At 39.9% G+C, this 13994-nt stretch overlaps 1 protein-coding gene across 1 annotated transcript in view; it reads right to left on the reverse strand.

Annotated features, from left to right (window-relative positions):
• Positions 1 to 13994, reverse strand: part of gabbr2 (gamma-aminobutyric acid (GABA) B receptor, 2) — a 199646-nt gene that overhangs the window by 5611 nt on the left and 180041 nt on the right. Inside the window, exons 14-17 of the mRNA XM_017454005.3 lie at positions 4160 to 4270; positions 1227 to 1451; positions 723 to 905; positions 474 to 603 (exon numbers count right to left, since the gene is read on the reverse strand). Of these exons, the coding sequence (XP_017309494.1) occupies positions 474 to 603; positions 723 to 905; positions 1227 to 1451; positions 4160 to 4270 (649 nt within the window). The remainder of the gene's footprint in view (positions 1 to 473; positions 604 to 722; positions 906 to 1226; positions 1452 to 4159; positions 4271 to 13994) is intronic.

The following is a 13994-nucleotide window of genomic DNA, read 5'->3' on the forward strand; positions in this document are numbered from 1 at the left end:
GACCTAATGTGTTCTGTTGTATAAAATGAAAAAAAAGTATGGCTCCAATAAATAGGCAAAATATTATTGTGCACATTGGAATAAGGAGCTAAATATCTGAATAATTAAAACCTGTTCTGGAGGAGTCTGTAGTGTTTTTTATTTTATTTTATTTTATTTTATTTATTTATTTATTTATTTATTTATTTATTTATTTATTTTGAAGTACAGCTCTCAGATTTTAAGGTATCAATCTGTACTTTTTCCTTGTTGCTGGGGTGGTACCATCGCAGGTAATTGTTTTGTACTTTTAGGACATATGATATCCAGGTAAAATATACATACTAAAGTTATAAAACATGCCTCCTTCATGGTACCACCCTAGTGAAAAGGAAAAGTACAGTTGGGTACCTTTATTTCTAAGCATGGTGGGCCCCTGGCTGCAATAAGTTGCATTTGTTTGTAATGAGAAACATTAGATAAGCTCCTCCCACCTTTGCCATCTGTGAAGTTGCGTATGCTCAGGATGTTGTTGACGTCCTGGTAGTGGTTCTGTTTGATATAGGGGGTCTTCTCTGGCGTGTCCTGAAGCTGCATGGTCACCTCCTCTAACTCCTTATCCAACTAAATACAAAAATAGGCCATAGTACAATTACTCAGCATTGACGTCTTTGAATTTTAGGATGCTAGAAGGTCATTAGCAAGGTGGAGCAGTGGAAATGTTTCTTGGTCATATGCCCTACCTCTGTGATCCGCATCCTGAGGCGGTGGTTGTCTGCTTGCAGGCCATCCAGGCGGGACGTGTTTGTCTGGTTAACACTGGTCACTGATGTGGATGTCTTTGAATCTTCCTTTTTCTGGTTCTGAGTGAACTTCAGCCGTCGGTTCTGGGTGGCCGCGTCTGGGTTTGTCCTCATTGTGATAAGCTGGAGAGATGGAAAAAAGAGATTTGCCTTCCATTTTGGTACATGATGAGAACGCTAGTTAAAGTACATTAAAGCCACCATTTGAAATCAGTGTTTTCCAACACAGCTGTCTTATTCCGCTTTAAGCCAAAACATTGGAGATTTTTACAGCACTGTTTACAGGTCCAGATGTTTCTTTTAGTGCACTGAAAATAAATGGCTGTGCTGTCTCTAGTAATGTTGTTCTGAAAATTGTAGCTTTTAAGGATCCAATGTTTTTCATCCACTCTAGTAAATGACTTGGTGTCCAACTTATCATGGTGGAACAGCTAATTTCCTCACCTTTGGCACAAACACCAAGCAGAGTGTGATAGTGCTGCAGAAAATAATGACCAGGGCTACGATGCAGAACTGCACATTCGGCTGGTCCCGCGTCAGGAAGGACACAGCTGCACCGATGATGCACATGATTCCCACATTGTACACACTCATCCCGATGTACTTGCTATCATTCAGAGCAGGGATACTGACATTCCTCGTCTCCCAGGCCAGGAAACAACCAAACAACTACAACAATAAGGAGCAGAATGGGAGATTACATAACCACATGAGATCTGAACACTGCAGTCATTTTTGATAATGTTCTTGCTTTGATTGTATCAGATGCTGCTTTGATGGTTCTGCTAAGGTTAAGTGCCAGAGTTTATCAAATCAAAAGCGCTGCTCATGGCTATTAGCAGCAATTTAACAAACACATCACTCCAGATACAAATACAGCATTGCACTGAGTATGCTTGTTGCTAAAAGACACTGCAGACACTTGCAATAAGAAGCACTTAACACACAAATTGATTACTTCCTGATACTCGTTTTTATGTACAGCAAATGGTTTATTTTGACAGGACTGACAAATACATAGTTAAATACTCACCTAGGATAACCCGTCATTGATGCACCTCCAGACAAATCCCCAATGAGAACATTATGTTAAACATGTGTCTGAGTGATGTAGTGTATTACAGCCATGCTCTGAGACACAGTAAGACAATTCAACATACACCAAGTTCCCAGTCTATTGGCTACATAGTACCACCTGTATAGTACCTAATAAAAATGCACCTCAATTTATATTGTTTTCTGTTGTGTATGCATGAATTTTAATCATTCATTCATTCATTCATCTTCAGTGCTTTATCCTATTCAGGTTTGTGGTGGATCCAGAGCCTATCCCAGGAATACTGGGAACAAGGTAGGAATAGACCCTGGATGGGACGTCAGTCTATCACAGGGCACTACACACACTCACACATTCATTCACACCTAGGAGCAAATTAGGGCTGTCAATCCAGCATATCTTTGGAAAGTAGAAGGAAGCCAAAGAATTTGAAGGACATGTGCACATAAACCCAGCACAAACAGTATCTAGAGCTCAGGATCAAACCAGGGACTCTGGAGCTGTTAGGTGGCAACACTATCCACTGCATCACTGTGCTGTCTATATTTCATTATAATTTTTCTAAAGCAAAATCAGTGTGGCAGTGTCGGCATCTTCATCCGTAATACGGGTTGGATTTGTAAACCATAAAGAGTTTTTATTGAATGACACATGCCACTTCAGCTATCTACAGAGACTCGTAGCCAAATGCTAACTAGCTAGCCAGCTTACAATAACAGAAAGGTATGATTGTTATTCCTAAACAGTTAACATTTTAGCGATCTAATGTTCGTTTCCATTGGTTGACATTTGCAACCTAGCCAGTTAACTACATTTTTGACAGTGCAAGCTAACTTTAGCTTGTTTTTTTCCCCACAATGCTAGTGTAGCTAGTCTTCTATCGTGGCCCTTCAGCGCCAATGTAGCTACAAAGTGCAAACTGAAAGTCATCTCGATCCCGTTATCCATACTCCTGATGGTTTTGACTGAGATGGTCTTGGCTATAACTCTGTTGTATAGTTAATTAGATGGTTCTGCCTGAGGCTTTCAGACAGCACTATGAATCATACAGATGAACTGATTCCGACTTCCTTAATGTAATAATTTTAAAGGCAGGTTTAATAACACCTGTCCAACTTTTCTGAGAAATCTGTAATTAAAACACATGTTTAAACTTAATTAAATGAAGCTGTTAATTTAGCAGAGCCATCTGATTCAACACCGTGCATAAGATTTAAATCATAGACAGGTGAGTGTGCGTATGTGCTTGTGAGTGTGTTGGAAGAAGGGCGATGGCAGAGCATTCCTATTCAGTTAGTGATGATAGGGATGTGTGGCTTGGTTATGACTCCACAGCAGCAAAACATGAAAAGACTAAGTGGTGTTCTCTCTCGCTGTCTCTCTCTCTCTCACACACACACACAAAATTAGAGTAAATAGACTAAAAACGGTAATTTATTTCTACAGATCACACAGACAGAGCAGCTTTTATTTACTTTTTTATCCCAGAATGCAACAATTACTGCTTTGAATATAATGCTATGGCCAATTAGCCAACTTGTTGTATTACTTTTTTCTGGAGCTTTCTACTGCCTTGCCTCGCAAAGGTTAATTGTAATAGTGGCCTGAAAACAAACCTTGTCATCATTTATTCAAGTGTAACATACCAGTTTACATTTATAAGAGTTTTATTTTTGGTTTTCCTTATTAATTTAGATTTTACATTTAAAAAAAGACAGACAGTTTATAAGCACATAATTTGCTTAGTTTAAGGTTGGAATGGAAGAAACTGAGTGGGCTGCACAGAGCCCCGACTTCAACCCAACTGATCAATTTTGAGATAAAGTGGAATCACTGAATGTAACCCAGGCCTTCTTTCCCAGCATTAGTTCCTGACTTCACTAATGCTCTTGTGGCAGAGGGGGCACAAATCCCCACATGTTCCAAAATCTAGTGGAAAGCCTTCCCAGTAGAGCAGAAGTTATTCTAACACCAAAGGGGGAGCAAACTCTAGAATAGGATGTTTAACATGCATATAGGGGTGTGATGGTCAGATGTCCAAGCCTAAGAGAATAACAGCATGGAGTCTCCTCCAGTGATGTCTAACTAGGCTGGGAAAACTTGAAGAAGGATCTTTCACTGCTCCTTCATGCATAACATTTCAGCCTCTGTTCTATTCTTAGATTTGTGTGTGTGGATGTGGATACACTCCTAGAACAAGAACTAAACAGGTTCCTGGAACCAAGAACAAAAAGCCCTGATTTATTATCTTCCTAATATTCCTAAAATACTAAGGTAGTAGATGGGAGAGAAATATTTATGCATATTTTCTTTCACTTACCATAAGGAGGCCTTTGTAGGCATAGACAATCCCAAGCCAAATGGTCATATGTGTGTTCTCACAGTGCTCCAGGAAGGGCCGGATAGCCATATCTCGCCCCTGAGGGTCTGCCTGCAGAGATACAGAATGGAGAAGGGTATACAGTGAGAATTGCCACCACAAGTGCAATAACACCACATACCACATAAGAGTCCATGGTTTCACAGGCAAAGCAGCAAGCTCACGGTCCTGCTGTGCCTCTTTCATAACATGAAAAGCAAATTATTTAATAATAATATTATAGGAGCATTTAGGATTAACATGAATTGTTCAGACTAAAAACTCTACTCTATTCCCTTTCCTTTTTATGAAACTGAAGTATGCATGAAGATGGAGTAATTAATACCTATAATGTCTGTGGTATTCATGGCTACACATGGCACTCGTTAATTAAGCGCTGTGTTCAGACCTCTCACCTCCCACACCACTGTCACAGGAGACTGGGAGGACATGCTCGATAGGCGGCTGTGGCTCAGGTGGTAGAGTGGGATGTCCACTAATCGTAGTGTTGGCAGTTCGATTTCCGGCCCACATGTATCCTTGGGCAAGACACTGAACCCCAAGTTGCTCCCGATGGCAAGCTAGCACCTTTCAAGGCTGTGTGAGTGTGTGTGTGTGTGTGTGAATGGGTGAATGAGCGCTTTGTAGACCCTTAACCGTTTACATTCAATGGTATAATGACTTAACGGTACATTCAATGGTTTAATGGTGGAACACTATAGAAACAGGTCATGTGATTTCCCCAGGGGGGATAACGCTTGCTGGTCTCTCCAAAAGCCCATGATAATAAGCCAATTAGCACTGCAGGATGCCAGAAAAGTAAAGCTGATAAACAATACGACTTGGTCAGACATTGATTGTCTGATGTATTTACGTACAACAGACTGGTCTGCAGTGGAAAATAGGTCAGTGCTGCATTGTGTCGTGAAGGAAGTATGTGAAGTGAGTAACTGGGTTTTCCTCTGTACACACACTCCAAAGGCAGTCAGACTCCAACAAACTCCTTGCTGTCCCACTTTAAAAACTTTTCAGTATGCCATGGATGCAGTGCCTCCTCAAAAATGCACTTAGTTGCAGACACACAGTGGCACCCTTCAGCTCTAGTGATTCTTTCCAGTTTGGAATGATGTACAGAGCCTTTTATCCTAGCCAGCCTTTTATCTGCTCCTTGTCTAAACAGTTCAAAACAAGGACCAATAAAACTCACAAACTGATAGACTGCACAAAGGAGTTTGAAAGTCAGTGCTATTGCTCACGGTCTCGAGCAATCAACTGATTAACAAAAGGCAACTTTGATTCTGTGAGCATTTATGGGACTTCACAAAAAATTGGAAAATACATGCTTCTAGACAGCAGGACGCACATTGTTCAGCAGAGAACACTGATGTATATACTAAAGCATATATGCAAAGTACTGTGTCATACCTTACAAACTTAGTTACAGTGTTTAATAAACAGACTGGCCATCTCATATCAGTAACATGATAATAAGCATAAAATATTGACACACTCTTTAAAAGGTGTTTAAAAGGTTCTTTCGACAGGATAAGTTTCCTTTCCTTTTAAAAGAGTTGTATTTGGAATCGTATATGATGGGCGAACACTTGGGTCTAATTTTAGACTTCTTGGAGTGTGCAGATTACTGGTATACAGTATTACTGTTATAAAGTTCATCGAAAAAGAGGGAATGCTTAAAAGATCTATGTATAACCCTACAACAGAAAATCTCCTCTTCAGACATAGTTTCAAGTAGAACCTCTTTAGAAAGCCAGTAACCCTTTTCCTAACAGTGTGGAATACTAATGGATACACTGTGTGGCCAAAAGTATGTGGACATCCGACCATCACAGACATATGTGGTTCTTCCTCAAACTGTTGCCACAAAATTGTGTCTTTGTGTGCTATAGCATTACAGTTCCCCTTTACTGGAACTAAGGGGCCTAAACATGTTTCATCATGACAATGCCCCTGTGCACAGAGCTCCATAAAGACATGGTTTGCCCAGGTCAATGTGGAAGAATTCAAGTGGTCTGCCCTGAGCCCTGACCTCAACCCCATCACTACTGGAATGAACTGGAATGCGCACCAGGTCTTCTCACTTGACATCAGCACCTGATTTCACCATCACTCTCGCAGCTGGGTGTGCATAAATCTCTACAACCATTTTTCAAAATCTAGTGGAAATCCTTCCCAGAAGAGTGGAGCTTATTATTACAGCAAATGGGGGGACCGATTTTGTGTTAACGGCCAGGGTTTTGGAATGGGCAAATATGGGTGTGATGATCAGGTGTGGCCATATAGTGTATCATCACCTCTACTCTCTAAGCAAAAAGATTACATTTATAAGCCTCAAGGGTTCTTCGGTTGTTCTTTTAGGTTAAAGGTTCCATGTAGAGCCCTACAGCTGACTATTTCAAAGAAAGGGTTCCAAGCAAATCCCTTTTAGAAAGATAAGAACCACTAACTATACAAGGAACTCTTCAAGAATTATTGAATTTATTTTCTAAATATGTAACAATCGGACAGTCCTGAACACTGAAAATGTACGAACATGTCCTGTACACCACGTTATACCGATATGCTAAATACAAGGATAACAAAACTCCGGAACATTCATCATTTCAAATCTTTGCTGTAGAGAGACAAGCTGCGTTGTGTGAGGTTGCCAGGCAACTGCCAATGGGCCGAGCAGTACTGCTTATTGGACGCTGCCGTCATTTCTCAGCGCATTAGTCCTCTAATGTAATTGTTCATCACAGACTGGAAAGGGCGACTGACAGGGTGTCTGCAGAGACACAGAGACAAGGGGACATGGGCAACGAAGTGTAGAGTCCCTCAGTGGAAGCGAAAAATGACAGAGAGTCTCTGTGGTTCCTATTCAGACTGGAAAGAAGAGACTTATGGAGACATAGTGGAGGAAATGGAGTGCTCACTCATTGTCAGCCAAAGGGATGAGAGTAGGGGAAAGAAAGAGAGAGGGAGAAAGAAAGTCATCAACCCCATGACAACAGTTTTCCATCACCTACAAAAGTAATAACAGAGGGAACATGGGAACATGAGAATGTTGACCTGTGCCTCTCATCACTATCTGGAAGCATCTCTGACACTATAATAAAATAGAAGATTGCTCAGTGTCAATCAAACTAGTAATGATGAACAAATTATGTAAAGTTTCTACAGCCATGTAAGGTGTAAGACAGAAAACCTGTACAGTAACAATCCCAGACAGAGCTACCTATGAGTGCTCAAGCATGTGATGTAATGAGTCAGTGAGACAATAAATGCAAACAGTTGCAAACTAATTGCAATGTTGTGAACTAAACAAACAAAGATATGTGGAACAAGAAGAGAAGAGAAGAGAAGAGTCTGGGCAAAAGACATGATGTTTAGAAGTTTGTATGAATTTTAAGATGACAATGACTGGGGGTGGGTGATCTCTGTGACTGTAAACGTGGTTTCAGCATGGTTGCTGGTGCCAGATGGGCTGGTTTGAGTATTTCTGAAACTGCTGATCTCCTGGGATTTTCACGCACAAACATTCTCTAGAGTTTACACAGAATGGTGCAAAAACAAAAAACATCGTGTGTGGAGGACCTGCAGGCTGAAACATCTTACTGATGAGATAGAGTAGAGGAGAACGACCAGACTAGTATGAGCTGACAGGAAGTCTATAGTAATGCATATAATCACACTTTACAACCGTGGTGAGCAGAAAAGCATTTCAGAATGCACGACACATCAAACCTTGAGGAGGATGGGCTACAACAGCAGAAGGTCACATCAGGTTCCTCTCCTGTCAGCCAAGAAAAGCATCTGAGGCTATCATGGGCACCGACTGACTTAAACTGGACAGTTGAAGACTGTCCTAATCTTCTGCTCTAGTCTTCTGCCCATCCACCTCAGGGTACAATGTTTTGTGCATGCTGAGATGCTTTTCTGCTCACCAGGGTTGTAAAGAGTGCTTATATGAGTTACTATATCCTTCCTGGCAGCTCGTATCAATCTGGCCATTTTCCTCTGACCTCTCTGATCAACAAAGCGCTTTCACTCACAGAACTGTCGCTCACTCAATGTTTTTTTTTTTTTTTTTTTTTTGCACCATTCTGTGTAAACTCTGTGTTGTGTGTGAAAATCCTAGGAGATCAGCAGTTTCAGAAATACTCAAACAAGCCCATCTGGTACCAATATCCATGCCACAAACAAAGTGACAGTGATCACACTTTTTCTTCATTCTGATGTTTGTTGTGAACATTAACTGAAGCTCTTGACCTGTATCTGCATGCTTTTTGCATTACGCTGCTGCCACATGATTGGCTGATTAGATACATGAATGTGCAGGCATTCCTAATGAAGTGGATGGTGAGTGTATAAACTCATATAAACGTAAAATATAAACTCTGTGGAATACAGTAGTGACATTTACACAGTCCCTTCGTACCTTTCCCAGCATGTAGCTGAATACGTGCACTTGCTGTAATCAGGATAGGTGAGGGAGTTGAGAGCCAGTGTGGCCTCTGTGTTCCCAGTAGGGCTTCAAATGAGGTCTAGCTGCTCAAGCCTGAGCAGCTCTCCGATCCGCCTGCCACAGGGAGACAAGTCTCTCTGGATCGTCCTCCTCCTCCTGCTCACTGCTGCTTATTTCAGACTCTAAACTCCACTTCAAAAGGAGGGACTTCAAAGTGGCAGTACTGCAGTGCTTGCGGCAGCACCCGGGAGCTGCCAGAACTGATTTATTAGAAGCTAAATGCGTCATTAAACTAAGAATCTAACCCTGAATATCACACATGTTTAAATATGCAAATAGGAACGTGTGGTGCATTATGTCTCGGATTACACCCTTTGTTACGGAAGCTGAAAAAGACTTTTTATTGCTGCCATTCTTTAATCTAATGCTTCGTCATAACCCAGGTTTAATCAGAATTCCCATCTGCTTGCTTTCTCTGTGAAGCACAGGCACAGATGACTTTTTACCAGGCTGCTGTCACGTGATGACTAGGAGTATCTTTACTACCATAATTACCTTCCCTGCCCTCTTGTACACACGCAAAGAGAGATAATTGGGCTCCTGCATTTGAATCTATGTGCTAAGTACACACACACACACTGAATTACTGTTATATATTATTGAATTACACTGATATATATATATATATATATATATATATATATATATATATATATATATATATATATATATATATATATATATATATATATATATATATGTGTGTGTGTATATATGTATATATGTATATTTATGGCTACCTTATGCGCCAAAACCACCTCTGGCGTGTATTGCCAAAAAGCTCTATTTTGGTTTCATCTGACATCTGACCATAGAACCCGATCCCATTTGAAGGTCCAGTAGTGTCTATCAAACTGAAGATGCTTGAGTTTGTTTTTGGATGAGAGTAGAGGTTTTTTCTTGAAACTCTTCCAAACAACTTGTGGTGATGTAGGTGAATTCAGATTGTAGTTTTGGAGAATTTCTGACCCCAAGACACAACTAACATCTGCAAGTCTCCTGCTGTGATCCTTGGAGAATTTTTGGCCACTCGAACCATCCTCTTCACAGTGCATTGAGACAATACAGACACACGTCCTCTTCCAGGTTGATTCATAACATTATCAGTTGACTGGAACTTCTTAATTATTGCCCTGATGGTGGAAATGGGCATTTTCAATGCTTGTGCTATTTTCTTATAGCCGCTTCCCATTTTGTGACGCTCAATATACCTCAAATATATTTTTCTCATATGAATTCATAGGGGTGCCAATAATTGATGCACACCTATATTTAACATATATAAATATATCTATATAACATATATAAATATATATCCATGAGAGCAGAGTATTTTTGTGAATATTTTTTAACAAAAGATCAAAAGGTTAAACAATAACGACAATTTTTCACAGCCTTCTTTGCTCATATTTACCAAGGGTGCCAATATTAGTGAAGGGCACTGTATATACAGTATAACTGTTTCCTGGTCTTTTAAGTATAAGCTCACTTGTCCATGCAATGCAGCTTATTTTCTTTTCACAAACAATGTGTCCCTGCTACCATACATCCTTGTTGAGTCAAGGACAAGCTATCATTCCTGATACCTCATTAAGACCACTCTGCCTTCCCCGGCCCTGTGTTACACAAGACACACACTCCAAATGGCGTGGGATGGAGTGGGATTAGTCTCCATCATCCTCCATCTGCTACCCCAGTGACTGCAGACATATATAGGCATACACAAATGTGCGTGCAGACACATGTACACATACTGTTGTGGAAACCACACACCACAGCACAATTCCTCAGAGGGATACAGTCTTATTAAAAGCACAACTTAGCAGTATGAACTAGCGTAGGTAAGAATATTATATGTAAGGAATAAAGCTTGACAGAGTTTGTAGTTATAGGAAAATAAATCAGTGATAGGGTGGTGTAATGCAGCTCGATGCGTGTGGACTGGAGTTGCTGTTAGTTGATTATTTTTCTATAAGGGTTTTCTTTCTCTTATACCACAGCAATATGCAAAGCATTACATTCTTTTATTTATTAAACAACGACGCCATACTTTTATCCATTTATGGTTACTTTTAATGATGTGGAACATCTGCTAGTCTAGTTAGTTCCTGTTATCACTTACATCATAGGAGTTATAAACAGTCATTCCCTCTCCAGCCTCTTTTTTTTCTCTTTCTTGAAGTTAATAAGGCAAAAAAAAAAAAAAAAAAAGTCTTAAACGAACAGCTTTATCTCTGACTTTTACAAAGCATGGACACTAGAGACTCATTCCTTAAATGTTCAATAAATGTCACCTTACAGAAAGCTTCACCATATCAACACTGATGTTTTTCTGTTATACATTATCAGTGCTGCCGTTATAGAATACCACATCAACAGACATATCCCATTTCAGACTGAAGTATAGATCAGCACGTTTAAATGTTATTCTTTAAATAACATCATAGTCTAACATTTAGCCCAAAAGCGCAATACATTGTCTACATAGCTACGCATTTATTCATTTATCCTCCAAATGAATGAGTATTAAAGAAAGAAAGAAAGAATGAATCATAGAGCAAACATCAAACATCCCATCTGATCTAATATCTGTGCGAAATATTCCACAGCGTTTTTTACACAGCTTTTCCTCATCATAAACGTCCTATTATTCCTGCTCCTGTGATTAACCTAGCCTCTGTTGATTCAGAGGATACATACACGCTCTCAGTCTCATCTGCGGAAATTACCTCTGTGTTAATATTAATTGAACAGGATTCTGTTTGGCAAGCAGTGAGCTGGCGTGATATCTTTCGACAATGTTCATTTGGTTCAAGATACCAAGTGTTCCGGGTCATGATGTTATCAGATATCACGATTGCGCATAAAGCTGTTATCATAGCCTGCCCGAGTCTGTATCATTTGACACTACAGGTGATTTAAAATTCATTGTAAAAATGTAGTGTGTAAAAGATGAATGTGGTTTTGGAAATATGAACTGAGTATAAAATGTGTGTGAAATGGTATGGGTAATATACAGTATTTCCCACAGAGCTATAGAAATTTTGCCTCTCCTTCACGCTATCTCTCCTGCTCTCCATGGCTCTGTCTAATTGTGTCCTTGGAGGCTAGTTACCATGTGGCCAGTGGTACACAATATTGTTTAAGGGTTTGTGTTATGCTCAATTATGGAGAAAGGCTGCTTATTTTGCCTGTTGAGTGAACCGTTGATACTCATGAATAGGTCAATACGATGTGAAGAAAATGACTTACTTTAGAACTGTCTTAAATGTAACTGGAAAACTCAAATCTTGATGTAACACATTTTGAGATGGGTTTGTCTGGTGAAATAACATAAACTGCATAAACCACACATGCACACAGCCTACAGCATCAGCACAGCGGTTCACAGTGTCAGCGTTAGACAAGCTCTCTTTCATCCTTTTCCTCTCTGTCAAAGAGTATCAAGAGGACCAGTGTACAATCCCCTCTCTTCTTTGAAGCCATGTTTCCTATCAAGTTCTCTAGTCGACAGGTGAGCCCTGACCATCAAGGTCATGTGAGTCCCTTTCTCGCTAATCAGCAAGGTCATGTGACTCGATTCCTCGTCCCTACAGCAACCCTCAGGCTGTGATCTAACTGCTGGCTCTGGAGAGGTGTTTAATGATGTACACAGCAGTATACTCAGTAGCATAGAAGATAGAGAACATGCTGCAGAGAATATATACAGTATGTAAGGAAGAATTGACGACAGGCTGCTGAATTACTCGAAAAATAATAATAGTAATGCGGCCATGATGTTAAGTGGAGTTGGTCTGGCATCAAGTATTCCACTTATACCACGGTTACCACACCTCAAGACATTGTTCATATGTTTTATTTTAAGACATTTGTCAGGTCTTTGTCCTTAAAACACTCTTGTGTGTGGAATGAATTTATTACGCATCCCATCTCAAGCGTCTGTTGCTAATTGCCAAAATGTCATTTTAGACCTAGTAACAGAGGCTTGAGCCATTGATATGCAGTTATTAGAGAGAGAGAGAGAGAGAGAGAGAGAGAGAGAGAGAGAGAGAGAGAGAGAGAGAGAGAGAGAGAGAGAGAGAGAGAGAGAGAGAGAGAGAGAGAGAGAGAGAGAGAGAGAGAGAGAGAGAGAGAGAGAGAGAGAGATTCACAGTTTTTTTTGTTTCATGCTGATAATATAAAAATAGAATAAATAAATAAATATCGATAGGATTACTTGTTCACAGGGTTTTTCATTTTTTTCACTGCAGATAATACAATGAATAAATAAATACTGATACTTGTTAACACGTTTTCTCTCTAATTTCTGCAATCACATGTGCTCGCTTGCACTCTCTCTTTCTCTTTTCTTGCTCTCTCTCTCTCTCTCTCTCCAATAACTGTATATCATTGGCTCAAGCCTCCACATCATGTCATGGTCTCATTACCACCTCGGGGGTACTTTTTCTAATAAATCAATGGCCTGTTGTCAATTATTTCTTACTTACTTCTGGACAATCAAATTTGTCTAACATTTTGTTTGTTGTTACATCTGTGCGCTGTGGTGGACAGTAGGCTAATGTTTTTTCATATGGAACTGTAATGCGGTCAAGACCTGCCTGGAACTACTTTAGCTGTGCATTAACTGAAAATAACTGCACACCTTAGAACGTCTGTCAGCCAATCCGAATCAAGTATTAAACAGCTCTGTGGTATAAGTACAAATATTGTAAGCATAGAAGGTCCTTATATATTTGGCAAAAATAATCATTCTAACTGACCCAAGTGATTTGAGAGAAGGTCCTATTTTTTTTGTTATTCCTTCATTATGATTATTAGCACCTCTCATAATTAACACACAAATACCATGTACCATCCATCCATTTTCCATACCACTTATAGCCAACACAGGGTCATGGGGGAGCCTGGAGCCATCACAGAGCCAATCAGCCTACAACACATGTCTTTGGAGAGCACAGGGAGAGCATGCAAGCTCTGCGCACATACGGCAGAGGTGGGATTTGAACCCCTAACCTGAGAAGTGGGAGGCAAACATGCTAACCACTAAGCCACTACACCTTTGTACATATACTTTTACTTATACATATACATATACCTCGTACATATACATTTACTTCTTGCATCTTGTTAATCAACCCCAGCAAAACATATGATAATGCTTTACATTAACTGACTTTAAACTGTATTTTGTTAGCATTCAAAGAAATCATCAGTTAATATGTGCAGTATTAACGTAATTGTGTCTGGCATGGGGTTTTGGCATCACCAATA

The sequence above is a fragment of the Ictalurus punctatus genome, chromosome 24 (assembly GCF_001660625.3).
Source record: "Ictalurus punctatus breed USDA103 chromosome 24, Coco_2.0, whole genome shotgun sequence".
NCBI lineage: Eukaryota > Metazoa > Chordata > Actinopteri > Siluriformes > Ictaluridae > Ictalurus > Ictalurus punctatus.